The sequence below is a fragment of the Drosophila teissieri genome, chromosome 2R (assembly GCF_016746235.2).
Source record: "Drosophila teissieri strain GT53w chromosome 2R, Prin_Dtei_1.1, whole genome shotgun sequence".
In the NCBI taxonomy this organism is placed as follows: domain Eukaryota; kingdom Metazoa; phylum Arthropoda; class Insecta; order Diptera; family Drosophilidae; genus Drosophila; species Drosophila teissieri.
The window spans coordinates 15,302,622-15,314,764 of NC_053030.1; the positions used below are offsets into that span (position 1 = coordinate 15,302,622).

Sequence of the window (12,143 nt, forward strand, 5' to 3'; positions counted from 1 at the left end):
ATTCACTTTTAGAGCCATAGTTATGAAATAGATCAACAATTCCAACGCCTTTAAAATTGAAACCCTGAGTAAAGACGACATGCAACAAAATGCCAACTTATCATATAAATATACTAATTATGATACAACTCTATATGATAACATACTTATGCTAATCCTAAGATATTGTTCAAAACCACATGCATGTAAAGCTTCGAAACAGACTTTCTCTATTTGAAACCAGATACCAAATATCGAATATCTAAATGGATATATGTCTAATACTATCGAAATACAACAGAAATGTTTTAATAAAATAAATACAATACAATCTATGCAGACATCAAGGGGTCAGCACTCCAATCGCTGTCTTTGGCTTTCCTATGTTTTCCTATTCATACAGGCGTTTGTATCTCCGGTTGCGCTTCTCCTGGAGCTCTAGAAGATCATTCAGTTTCTTCAGCTGATCGGTGGCACCAAACACTTTCTCGGTTAACGCGGCTAAGGGAGAAGAACAATCCTTCAAAGAATTGTCCTGTTCCAGTTCCGGGTCCACGAGACAGTTGACAATGTCCATCGTTTTCTTGATTCGCGAACAGAAGCTAAGGTGGAACTTTTTAGGTAATACCAAAAACATTGGATATGAGATAGTTACCACTTGGCATCCGTCATTCGATTACTGATAATGAGCTGCCAGGCCATGCAGTTCTGCAAGTGCCAGGAACAAGAGCAAGTGCCTAGAGTTTCCGTGCAGGGATCCTTCCAGTCCTCGATAACCGCACACTGAGCTGGAGGAAGCCTCACCTTCTCCACCAGCCAAGTGTGCCAGATAATCGTCTTCCTGTCCTGGAAATCCACTGCTCCCCCACTCTCGTTCAACGGCCTGGAATCCAGACGCTTGATTCCGAAATGTCGCTCCAGAAACGAGGCTGCCTCCTTTTGAGAATCATGGGGATTGGGTTTGCTTATCGGCCCCACGTCCATCATCCCATTTTGGAAGTTCAGCCACGAGGGATTCGCGCAGAAGGATCGTGTTGTGGCATCTGCATAAGTGAGAAAGCTTTCGCTAATGGATTTTATTTTGATGAGAACGGAATTGTAAAAATGTTTTTAAATCTATATTCTAGGTACATATTTCTAACCATGTTAAAAGATTCTGTATTTAATTATATACTTTAGAATTTGTTCAAATTATTCTTGCAACATTTATATATACACAAAAGAGAAGGATCCCATCAGAGCTTCAGAACTTTCCTTGAAAGATCCTCCGTTCTAGTGCTCTCCATTGAACTCACCCACTGCCGATGCTGACCACCAATTTGGCAATAGTTTCACAGCGGGGCGTAGCAATTTTTGTTCGAGTCATGGTCATGTAACACGGTCAATTTTACAGGATATCTCGAAAAACATACAAAATCAAATGGATTTATAGGTCGGGGACTACTGAGATTATCGGGCTCAGGTATACATGGCCTTCTCATCCAGTTTCTGCTGATAGGCCAGTCTCTGGAGAATCGTGGGATGAGTGTGATGCCAGCGAGCATAGCACTTGTCGTAGACCGGAAAACTCATGTGATCCGCATAGATCTTGATCAGAGCCATCCTCAGTTGAATGGAGTATCCCATGCGATGGGCAAACTTATCGGCTGCATACTCAAAGCGACGCAGATTCCACAACATCAGGACATTCGCTAACGTGAGATAAGGAGTCATGGCAAATCTCAGGACAATGATGAATCCCACAATGATGGGCATAACGCCAGAAGCGAAACCCACTGCCCTGTACAGCTGCGGGGAGTGGAAGAACAATCCAAAGAGTCCCATGGTGAGGAAGAAGTGAATCTTCATGATGATTGTGGCCTTGTAGAAATGTCCATGCTTCCAGTGTCCCAGCTCGTGGCACACCACGCCCGCCACCTGCATGTTGGTCAGACCCCTGCCCACCTCATAGGGATGGATCTCGTTGGGTTCCTTGCCCTTGTTCAGTAGCAGGGTGTCAAAAATCACAATTCTTTTCAGACAGCAGCTTCCGTAAAAATAGGCATTACTATACTGCATCGTCCGGGTCTTAATGATGAAAACCCGCTTCATGGGAAAGCCAACAACATCGCAAACACGCTTCACCTCCATATAGAGCGCAGTGCCCTCCGGGAGGACCACCTGTCGTCCAATGCACGGAATGCAGCAGTAGGGCAAAAAGAATACCAGCAACAGGGTGAACACAGCCCAGAAGAGCCAGAACCAAAGGAAGAAGTAGTACCCAATGAACTGTACGCTGAACACAATGGCCGCCGCCAACGGGAGCAGGACGAGCTGGCTCAGGAGAATGGCCAGTGCGCCAATACAGCAGTAGAGGTACCACGGAAACCTGCCCGACATCCCATACCGCAGCTCCAGCAGGCACTTGTCATAGATCAGCACCGGCAGGAACCTTATACAGATGTAGATGGTCAGGTAGAACACAAAGATCAAGGTGATCCAGATCTCTTGGGAGGTAATTCTCTGTAGAGTCATCGTAGACAGTTTCCAGAGGAACGGATAGAAACCCAATATCAGCTCACAAAGCGTAATAATCAAGTCGATGAGGTACTTCCATAGCTGTAGCTCCGTTTTATGCAGCTCGTAGATGCGGGCCCGATGGTAAATCTCCGGCGGAATGATTCCTCTCAGCTCCTCGGGCACCATAATCGCATTCAGGCACACCAATTGCTGCGGAAAGAGATCAGCGATCAGTTCTTAATCGGCGAAGCAGCCAATCCGCTACTTACCTGCCTCTTGGTGAGTATCATCTCCCATATCCGGTCAACTAACACGATCAGACATAACACCACCAGCACTATGACTGGATCCACTTTCGGCCAAGTATCGTAGAATGCCATCAAAACTTATCATGTTCCCCCAACAAACAATGTTTACTTATTGTAAATTATATATATATCTATATTACCCAAGGCGGATAACTCAATCAGAAGCTACTTTGTTTGAAAAACCCCAATAGAATATATCGCCTAACGTCGATATTCCTCCAGACGACTCAACCGATCCAGCATAGTGGGATGCGTATGATTCCACATGGAGTAGCAAGGATCCGAAACGGGGAATGCCAGATTATCCGCATATAATTTAAGCAGTGCTTGACGAAGTTCTCCTCCATAGCCGAGCCGGTAGGCAAACTCATCCGCCTGGTACTCAAAGCAACGCGTGATGCTCAGCATACTGAAGTTCGCCAGTGTCATGTATGGAGTCAATACAAAGCCGAAGATGATTAGGCATCCAACGACTATGGGCTGAAGACCGGGCGCGAATCCCACCGCCTGGTAGATGGGTCCGTGGCCAAACAAAAGCGCGAAGAGCAGGATAGTCAGTATGAGATGGACTTGAAACGTAAGGATCGCCTTGTAAAAATGTCCATTCCTCCAATGACCCAGTTCATGGGCCACCACAGCAACCACCAGAGGATCCGCCAGTCCCCTACCCAGCTCCTCTGTCGACAACTGAGAGGTATCTGCCTTGCCCCTATTCAGCAGCAATGTATCGAAAATCACAATTCTCTTCAGGCAGCAGCATCCGTAGAAAAAGGCATTACTTCCCGTGTTGGGGTCATGCACACGGATGACGCGCACCTGGCTCATGGGAAAGCCCACTTGTCGCGTTAGGTACTCCAGTTGGGTGCGCAGATTCGAGTTTTCCAGGGGCACACGTTTACCCACAAAAGGATCGATCAAAAAGGGAATTGACAGGAGTATGCTCATCGTCAGGATCAGCGATTGGACGTACAAGCCCAGAGCAGCATAGGAGCCCAAGCCGATGAACATGTACACCAGGGCGACCACCACCACGGTGGTAACCGCTGCCCCCACAATCACCTCAACGACGAAGTGGCAGATGCGGGACCACCACGGTGGTTTCGGCCTGGGTTGCAAACTTCTGATGCAACAACCCTCGTAGATCATGGCTGGCACGGTTTTAAGCCAGAAATACAGGCTCAGGAGAAGGACGAAGATCACGGATACGCATGCCTCGTGCTCCATCCACTTGGCCAAGGCGCACTTCCCAGCCACTCCATACAGCCAGGCATAGAACCCGAAGTATAGCTCCAAAACACCCATTATAACCACCATGAGCAGGGTTTGGACAATGCTGAACCAGCCCTTGTGTATCTTGTAGACACGCATTTTATCGTAGAGTTCCTGCGGTAGATATGGGCTGATGACATTGGGTACTTGTTGCGTTTTGTAAGCCACTAGTATCTGAAAGAGCAATTAAATCCATGATATACTCAAAAGATGTATTCATCACTTACGTCCCGCAGCAGCAGATATGTGGCCCATAGATTGTCCAGAACCAAGAAAGCTATGATTATGTAGAGTATGGATAGTGGATCATCCCAGAAGTTTGCCGCCATGTTGGGTTCCTCTGACAACGGCTTTATATGTTAGGCATATTTTTTCAATTTTGAAGCTCCGTTAGGAAATCATTTTCGAATCATTTGGTCTAGGCTCTGACGCACGGATTTTTAACTACTAGCTTACATGTTTGCTTTTAGCAATACACGTTTCCACATTGAAAAATCTGAAACAGTTTTTTTGGGGAAAGTCCCCTTACTTTATTTTATGTACGTTAAAATAAAGGGAACAGCGTAAACTTTGGTCTTGCGTATTTTGAGCGGTCTTAGTTCTGCTTCTTCTCTTCCCTCAGCTCCTTGAGGCGATTCAGGCGCTGGAGTAGAGTCGGATGTGAGTGGTTCCATGTGGAGTACAGCCAATCGTAGACAGGAAAGCCTAAGTTGTCAACGTTCAGTTTAATGAGGGCTTGACCCAACTGATCAGCGAATCCCAACTTGAAAGCGAACTCATCAGCCTGGTACTCGAATCGTCGCGACAAAAGCGTCATGGCGAAGTTCATGAGAGCATTGTACGGAGCCAGCACGTACGTAAAGACGATTAGCAAACCGACGAGAATGGGCCGAGTACCAGGTTGGAATCCCATGGCCACGTAGAGAGGTGGATATTTGAAGACATTTCCAAAGACCAAGAACATCAGAAAGAGATGAATCTGCATGATAATAATGTTCTTGGTGACGTGTCCCAGTTTCCAGTGTCCCAGCTCGTGACCCAAAACAGCCAGCACCTCCTCGTCGGTGCAACCCTTTCCCTTTTCTTCCTCTGACAATTCGGCGTCGTCCGGTTTACCTTTGTTTAGCAGCAGCGTGTCGAAAAGCACAATCCTCTTCGAATTCCAGAGACCATAGAAGTAGGCATTGCTGTGCGAGGAGCGCTTTGATCCCTCCACCACGAATAGCTTAGTGAGCGGGAACTTGAGCGAGGCGGCCAGATCCTCAATGGATTGTCTCAGAGCGCCCTTCTCCAGCGGAGTGTACTTGTCGAACAGGGGAGCAATGAATATCGGATACAAAGTGAGTAGAACCAGCGAGATAACGCCGGTGAAGATCCACAGCCAAATGAAGAAGTTGTCGCCGCCGCGCTGAACGATGAAGATAATGGCCGCCGTGATGGGTATCATGAGGACCTGGGTGACTAGGAAACCTTTGAGCTGATCCCAGGCGAAAAACCTGGCTGTTTGTTTGTTAAAGCCATGTGTCTCCTCCAGCACGAATATCTTGTAGATCTTGAAGGGCATTCCCTTGAAAGTGCTTAATATATTCGATAAAAGCACAAACACGCAGCTGACGATGATCTCGTTTTTGGAGTCCCATTGCAGGCGATCCACCACCTGGACGGACAGCTGCCACAACACAGCGATCAGTCCGATGTACAGCTCCATGCAAAGCAGTGCCACATCCATAACCACAGCTTTGAAGATGCCGAATTTCTCCTGGTCCAGACCATATTTCCGCGCCTTATGGAACGTCTCCTCGCCCATTTGTGACGTCAGTTCGGCCGGCACTTTCAGTGCAGTTTGGTACACTTTCACCTGGTGGCGACGGGAGGGTAAATCATTTAATGGGGGCAAGACGTGAGGCGGCCAATTAACATTTGCCACTCTAAATTTATCATTCGCATTGATAAAATTCCTCGCCAAATTCCCCGACTGGCTAGAACATGCCGGCACCACGGAAAACTCACCTGCCGCAGCGATATATAGATCTCCAGCGCATTCTCGATAACTACCAGAAACAAAATGCTCAGCAGCACGGTGTCTGCGTCCAATGAAGACATATTTAAATGCTATTTCATTAAAAACTAATAAAACTGGAATTTTACTTTGCAAGCGCCAGTGACGAATTGTTAGTGTGACCGTCGTGCGGCATTTTAGATATATCAAAGCAATAGCAATTCGAACGATGTGGCAGCGCTTTCTGCAACAGAATCAAAATAAGAATAAAGATGTTATTCTTGAGACGATTTTATAGTAAGTCCGGACGGATAGCTCAAATATTTAAGACTAATAAGCCAGGCGACTCTTTGGCCATTCAGGTAAGCTCCATGAATACTAAATTCAACTCCGTTCATTTACAATTCACACATTTAAAAAGGGATGGATCAAAAACGTTCGCCGGTTGAAGAACAACACATTTCTGGACATCAATGATGGTTCCACGAGCAGTAGGTTCCAAGTTGTGGTGCCCAGGACTCCAGAAAACCAGCACTTAGCTCCAGGCAGCGTCATTGCCGCGGTCGGTGAAATTCAAGTGGCTCCCAATGGCAGCTTTGAGTTGCATGCAAATCAGGTGGAAATGTTGGGTAACTTTGTATGTTTGATAACAGGATGATGGAAACTTTTAATGCTTTTCCTCCATTCCCTAGCGGAAGGACACCTGCAGGAAGGTTATCCCTTCAGTCCCAAACAGAAACATCCACCGGAGTATGTACGTGAGCATCTACATCTTCGATCCCGCGTAGATTTTGTGGCCGCCCAGATGAGGGTCAGACACAAAGCACAAAAAGCCATACACGACTACATGGATGAGCAGGATTTCGTGCAGATCAACACTCCTCTGCTTACAACCAATGATTGCGAGGGAGCAGGAGAAGTTTTCCGGGTACAACCAGACTCCGAAGATCTGCTTAAGCAGATGAAAAGACCGAATGTTTCCGTGGAACAGAGCTACTTCGATGGCAAGGCATTCCTCAGCGTCTCTGGTCAACTGCACCTGGAGGCCATGACATACGGTCTAGGCAACACATATACCCTCTCTCCAGCCTTTCGAGCGGAGAATTCCAAGTCTCCATTGCATTTAGCCGAGTTTTACATGTTTGAAGCGGAACTGGCCTATTTGGAGGAGCTGGAAAAGTTAGCCAAGTTCATTGAAGAGATGCTGAAATCAGTGACAAACCGATTGCTGGAAACGAGTGCCGAGGACCTAAGTTTCTGTCAACGAAATTCCAACTCCAGCTCCGATCTGCCTTGGTTGCAAGTACCGTGGAAGATAATAAGCTACGATGAAGCCCTACAAGTGCTGCAGGAAAATAAGGACAGTCTAAAGACACCCATAAACCTGAACGAAGGCTTCTCTAAGGACCAAGAATTCTTTCTAGTCGACCACTGTGGTGCTCCCGTATTCGTTGTTGATTGGCCAGCTCAGCAAAAACCTTTTTATATGAAAATCTCGCGTGCAAATCCCAACCGAGTTCATGCCCTAGACCTGCTGATGCCAGCCGTTGGCGAATTATGTGGCGGAAGCCTGCGTGAAAGCGATCCTGCTATATTAAGATCCCATCCGCAACTGCCAAAGGATCTGGAATGGTACGTAGACTTGCGAAAGTACGGAGGAATCCCAACTGGAGGATTTGGAATGGGCTTTGAGCGTTACTTGCAGCTTGTCACGGGCGTTAAAAACATTCGAGATGTGATACCCTTTCCCAGGTATCCGCACAGCTGCAAGATGTGATCAGTTTAAGATATAAAATGTTTTGGTTTAATCTTGTTGAAAGTGTAATAAACAAATATTACTCTAGAGTGTATTTTCAATCATAAGCTTGAGGAGTTCGTAGGTGGTGTCTTAATTATTTTGCTACGAACATAATTATTGGTGGCCCGCCATGTCCCGAGTTAGTTAGTAAGCCTTTACAGCTGCCCAAGCATGGGCTTGCGACCTGGCCATGCCTCCTTGGCGTATTTCTTTTTCTGTGGGCACAGAGCATCGCCTTCGCCACTGGAGTCATGCGGATCCTCTCCATAGCGACGAACTAAAATGGTATTATATACAATCAGAGAGTTTATACAAGAAATGTCGCGAGTAGTATTACCGTTTGCATTAGCGACGGCCAACTTTTGAGCCAGGGTCGAGGAGGGCTCCACAACCTCATCATAGACTGGCAGCACTTCAGGCGCGGGATTCGGCAGCAGTAGGCCCAGCTTGGACCCAATGGTCAATGGAGAGATGGGTTCTAGGTCCCCCTTGCCGTGCGTTTCCGCCGGGAGTCCTTGGTATAGGGAATTAGTAGGCGAGTGGAGCACCGCGTTGGGCGGAGGCATTTCCCTGTGCTGCTGCTGCTGGTGCTTCATGTCAACCAGGCTCTGCTGGAACATCTGGTGCACATGGGCGGCATTGGCACTGGACAGACTGCTGTTACCCGAATGGATGCCCATATGGTTGACGTCGTAGCGAGCCCTCTTGGCGGGTACCACTGTAGTTTGTACCAAGTTCCTGAAGCGTCCCACATTGGGATCCACATCCTCAGGATTGATGACAATCTCCTCGTCGTTAAATGTGACATTTCTGGTGCGACGTCCCTGTTTCAAGGCGTTTTGCTTTCGCATATTGGTATCATCATCGATGCCCAGCATTGAGATGCGCCGATTGTGGGCCGTGTTGTATTCTGTGAGATTCTGAAATGTAATAAATGGTTAGTTAACATAGTAATTAGCTTTTTCTGTCGACCTAACGCACATCAAGCTCCGTTTGGCTTTCGGGTAGGCCCAGGAGAGCTCCATCACTAGTTTCACTAAGCGGCAGGTCTTCCATGATGTTGCTGTGGTGACCAGAGGGTCGTTCCCTGAGTATGTAGTTCCGGGTAGAAGCCCCAAAGTGGAAGGTGCTGTTGATCTGCAGCTGGGTGGGCTTGTGCGGCTCCAGTCTGAGGGTTCCAATGAAGGTGCCGTGGGCTGTGGAACAATGTATATGAATAAGTCTACTCGGAATCCCAGGCATCTAGCACATACTGGACCCCAGATCCACGAGGTAGGCTATGTTCAGGTGCTTGTGGTAAACGAATGCCGAGTGCACCCGCGAACAGGAAGCGTGGTCTATGCAGAAGTCGTTCATCTGGCTGTTGCGACCAAATAGATAGCACCTTTTCTCATCCACCATCAGTTTTTGAACCAGTTTGTCGTCCTTCAGCACATCCAGATGCAAGCCAGTGGGCGGTTTTCCGGCCCTAAAATAAATCGTATACTATTTGTATTTGACGCAAAGCAGTGGCTGAATTTGACAACGCACCAACTGGGTATGTCGTAGCTGTTAGCCATGCGATTAACTTAATTTAAGACGTGCGGAAAGTCAGTTTATACAAAAAGTGTTTATTTTTATGAAAAATCCTTGGCCGCCAATGTGTACACATAAAAAAATGGTAGTGCTGCCGATAGTATCGCTATAGCCCAAACAATTACAAAAGGGGTATTCTCTTATTAAATGTTTTTAAAGGAACGTTGAGTAGAGTAAAGTGGATATTTAAAACATCCTCATGACATCTAAAAAGCTTCGTGGTGACCTATATATCAAAATATAGTTCATACAAAATTCAACAATACCCATGCTACCGATAGGCTTTAAAGTTTCGTTACTATCGGGAAACCATAAAGTTTTAGCGCCGCTTATGGTATATTTAAATAGTTGTGCTGCGGTCACACTAGCGAACGGAACGGACGGACAAATAAACATAAATAACGACAACTGAGAGTTCTATAAATAATATATGCTACTAGCACTATTTAGTCCAATTAGAGAGGCTTAAAAAATTAGTGCTGAAGAATTAACGATTACATAAATGAAAGTTGCGTGCGCAAATTGCCCCCTCGCTTTATTTGCTGATGCTGTCAAATCCGTAAACCTGTTTTGGATGCCCGTGAACTCATCAACAGCCACCTTGTGACGACCAAAACAACAAGTATTAATCATAGATAATTAGAAGGCGGAAAAATGGTTACGGCCACGGCGATTGCGGATTTGTGCATCTTCCTTTTGACCTGGAACGTGGGCACTCACTCGCCGCAGAATCAGGATCTGAACTCCCTTCTGTCCCTAAATGGCACCACCACATGTCCGGATAACCAGCTGCCCGACATCTATGTGATCGGTTTCCAGGAGGTGAGCACCACACAGGTGCTTAAGATCTTCAATGACGATCCGTGGGTGCTGAAGATCGCGGACTCCCTGCACGATCACCAGTTCGTAAAGGTGGACTCGAAGCAGCTGCAGGGAATTCTTATAACCATGTTCGCACAGCACAAGCACATCCCGCACATGAAAGAAATCGAGTCAGAAGCCACACGCACGGGACTGGGAGGGCTGTGGGGCAACAAGGGTGCCGTGAGCATTCGACTTTCCCTCTACGGAACAGGCGTCGCATTCATCTGCTCCCATCTGGCGGCCCACGATGAGAAGCTGAAGGAGCGCATCGAGGACTATCACCAAATCGTGGACAATCACAAGTACAATGCCCAGGGATATCGTCGGATATTCGACCACGACTTTGTCTTTTGGTTTGGCGATCTTAACTTCCGTCTCTCCGGGGATATGTCCGCATGGGATGTCCGCACGGATGTGGAAAACGAGCGATACGCTGATCTGCTCAAGCTGGACCAGTTGAATCTGCTGCGGGAGAAGGGCAACGCCTTCAGCTTGCTGGAGGAGCAACAGCCCAACTTTGCGCCCACCTTTAAGGTAACAATCTAATATACAATCTCTTTATCTCTACGGTCAACGATTGCTTTGAACTTTCTTATCTTGAGTTACATATATATATCTATACGTAGTGAACTCAATTTAATTTAATTTTGTCTGCCCTTGTATTATCAATTTTTGTTCATGGCACTTCCGATTCACAAATTTATTTATCGTTCATTTTTTTTCATATTGGTTTAGACAAAAAACTATCTAAGGAATTCGCAAAAACATTTTCTTAAACTGTATTTTTATGTTATGTTTAACTAACACATTAGGGAATTCACAAAAACGTAGTCTCGTTGGGATTTCCCTTAAGTATACTTTTGTTTTTGACTATCAATCACTTAAATCGGCTTCACAGATTTCACGAGAAATCCAAGTCCAACTAATTTATTTCGAAAGTAATTAATTCGCTCTATCTTTAGTACCCATATAAAATTCATTTGATTTTCCTTGCAGTTCGTGGAAGGCACTAATGATTACAACTTGAAGCGACGACCAGCCTGGTGTGATAGGATTTTGCATCGCGTGCAAAGCAACATTTATCCGGGCATTACCTTGAGTGCCAACCAGCTGTCTTATCAGTCCCACATGGATTACACTCTGTCCGACCACAAGCCCGTATCAGCCACATTCAACTACAAGGTCGAGGCTGCCAATCGGACCTACACCGACGAGGAACTCCACGAAATGACGCACGGATCTGCCTCATCTCCCGCCACGCCAAATGTTAGTTTAACTTTTGCATTTGTTGTGCTCGCAGCTGTGTCCTATACTCAACTTTGATTTCGCTTCTTTTGTAGTTATTTAACGCTGAACTAGAGCAATGGTAGAGCCGACATGACGTCACTTAAATAATTGTAAACTTTTAAATCTCTTTGCATGCTTTTATGTAGATTGTATGCGTAGACCAGTTGTAGAGTAATTAAAAGACTTCCTTTCAGAGGGAACCAGAGAAACGAAAATAATATCAAGTACAATGTGATGAAATCTCTGCTAATTTAGCAACTTAGCAAACATCTAAGCAATTCTCAAGTGATCCAAGGAAATATGGCAGCTTCCGAGTATATAAATATACATATGTTATCACTCAATTAAGACGATATTAATTTAACGATGGATTGTATTAAACGAATGTATTTTTGTACAGTAAACTGTTGATCGAATAAAAAAACTATTACCTCTCGACGTGACTAATCTTTTATGTTACTGAGTCAATTAAAATAATATTCTGTTAAATATTTGTATTGAAAAACCTGTTGATAGAACAAATAAATAAACATATCTCACCTCAATATGACGCATTTCGGACTTG

General features: G+C 45.8%; 7 protein-coding genes across 12 annotated transcripts; 2 read left to right on the plus strand and 5 right to left on the minus strand.

The window, feature by feature from the left end:
• Positions 1-233: 233 nt before the first annotated feature.
• Positions 234-1,416, minus strand: LOC122613306. Of its 2 annotated transcripts, none has more exons than XM_043787416.1 (3): positions 1,275-1,416; positions 635-1,045; positions 234-581 (listed from the first exon to the last, which is right to left on the minus strand). In XM_043787416.1, exons 1-3 carry the CDS (start codon positions 1,349-1,351, stop codon positions 371-373), a joined length of 699 nt encoding a protein of 232 aa, XP_043643351.1. In that variant the 5' UTR covers positions 1,352-1,416; the 3' UTR covers positions 234-370. The 2 variants fall into 2 exon arrangements, with proteins under 2 accessions (XP_043643351.1, XP_043643352.1); XM_043787417.1 differs by having other exon boundaries at positions 635-1,022; positions 1,275-1,415.
• Positions 1,330-2,924, minus strand: LOC122613302 (CAAX prenyl protease 1 homolog). Its single transcript, XM_043787412.1, has 2 exons — positions 2,748-2,924; positions 1,330-2,688 (listed from the first exon to the last, which is right to left on the minus strand). The coding sequence occupies exons 1-2, from the start codon at positions 2,856-2,858 to the stop codon at positions 1,438-1,440; spliced, it is 1,362 nt and encodes a 453-aa protein (XP_043643347.1). The 5' UTR covers positions 2,859-2,924; the 3' UTR covers positions 1,330-1,437.
• Positions 2,895-4,501, minus strand: LOC122613303 (CAAX prenyl protease 1 homolog). The gene is made up of 2 exons (XM_043787413.1): positions 4,283-4,501; positions 2,895-4,229 (listed from the first exon to the last, which is right to left on the minus strand). The coding sequence occupies exons 1-2, from the start codon at positions 4,382-4,384 to the stop codon at positions 2,988-2,990; spliced, it is 1,344 nt and encodes a 447-aa protein (XP_043643348.1). The 5' UTR covers positions 4,385-4,501; the 3' UTR covers positions 2,895-2,987.
• A 56-nt stretch (positions 4,502-4,557) lies between these two features.
• Positions 4,558-6,256, minus strand: LOC122612197 (CAAX prenyl protease 1 homolog). The gene is made up of 2 exons (XM_043785640.1): positions 6,066-6,256; positions 4,558-5,913 (listed from the first exon to the last, which is right to left on the minus strand). Exons 1-2 carry the CDS (start codon positions 6,156-6,158, stop codon positions 4,651-4,653), a joined length of 1,356 nt encoding a protein of 451 aa, XP_043641575.1. The 5' UTR covers positions 6,159-6,256; the 3' UTR covers positions 4,558-4,650.
• Positions 6,183-7,867, plus strand: LOC122612196 (probable asparagine--tRNA ligase, mitochondrial). Its single transcript, XM_043785639.1, has 3 exons — positions 6,183-6,416; positions 6,476-6,683; positions 6,747-7,867. Exons 1-3 carry the CDS (start codon positions 6,327-6,329, stop codon positions 7,829-7,831), a joined length of 1,383 nt encoding a protein of 460 aa, XP_043641574.1. The 5' UTR covers positions 6,183-6,326; the 3' UTR covers positions 7,832-7,867.
• LOC122612198 (nuclear inhibitor of protein phosphatase 1) lies at positions 7,845-9,524 on the minus strand. The gene is made up of 5 exons (XM_043785641.1): positions 9,383-9,524; positions 9,106-9,320; positions 8,834-9,048; positions 8,190-8,772; positions 7,845-8,129 (listed from the first exon to the last, which is right to left on the minus strand). The coding sequence occupies exons 1-5, from the start codon at positions 9,409-9,411 to the stop codon at positions 8,008-8,010; spliced, it is 1,164 nt and encodes a 387-aa protein (XP_043641576.1). The 5' UTR covers positions 9,412-9,524; the 3' UTR covers positions 7,845-8,007.
• A 247-nt stretch (positions 9,525-9,771) lies between these two features.
• LOC122612434 (phosphatidylinositol 4,5-bisphosphate 5-phosphatase A) lies at positions 9,772-12,125 on the plus strand. 5 transcript variants are annotated; one of them, XM_043786053.1, is made up of 4 exons: positions 9,772-10,825; positions 11,288-11,557; positions 11,632-11,688; positions 11,773-12,125. In XM_043786053.1, the coding sequence occupies exons 1-3, from the start codon at positions 10,082-10,084 to the stop codon at positions 11,659-11,661; spliced, it is 1,044 nt and encodes a 347-aa protein (XP_043641988.1). In that variant the 5' UTR covers positions 9,772-10,081; the 3' UTR covers positions 11,662-11,688; positions 11,773-12,125. The 5 variants fall into 5 exon arrangements, 4 of the variants coding, with proteins under 4 accessions (XP_043641988.1, XP_043641986.1, XP_043641989.1 ...); XM_043786051.1 differs by having other exon boundaries at positions 11,632-12,125; XR_006325616.1 differs by having other exon boundaries at positions 9,773-10,825; positions 11,288-11,688.
• The last annotated feature ends 18 nt before the right edge of the window (positions 12,126-12,143 follow it).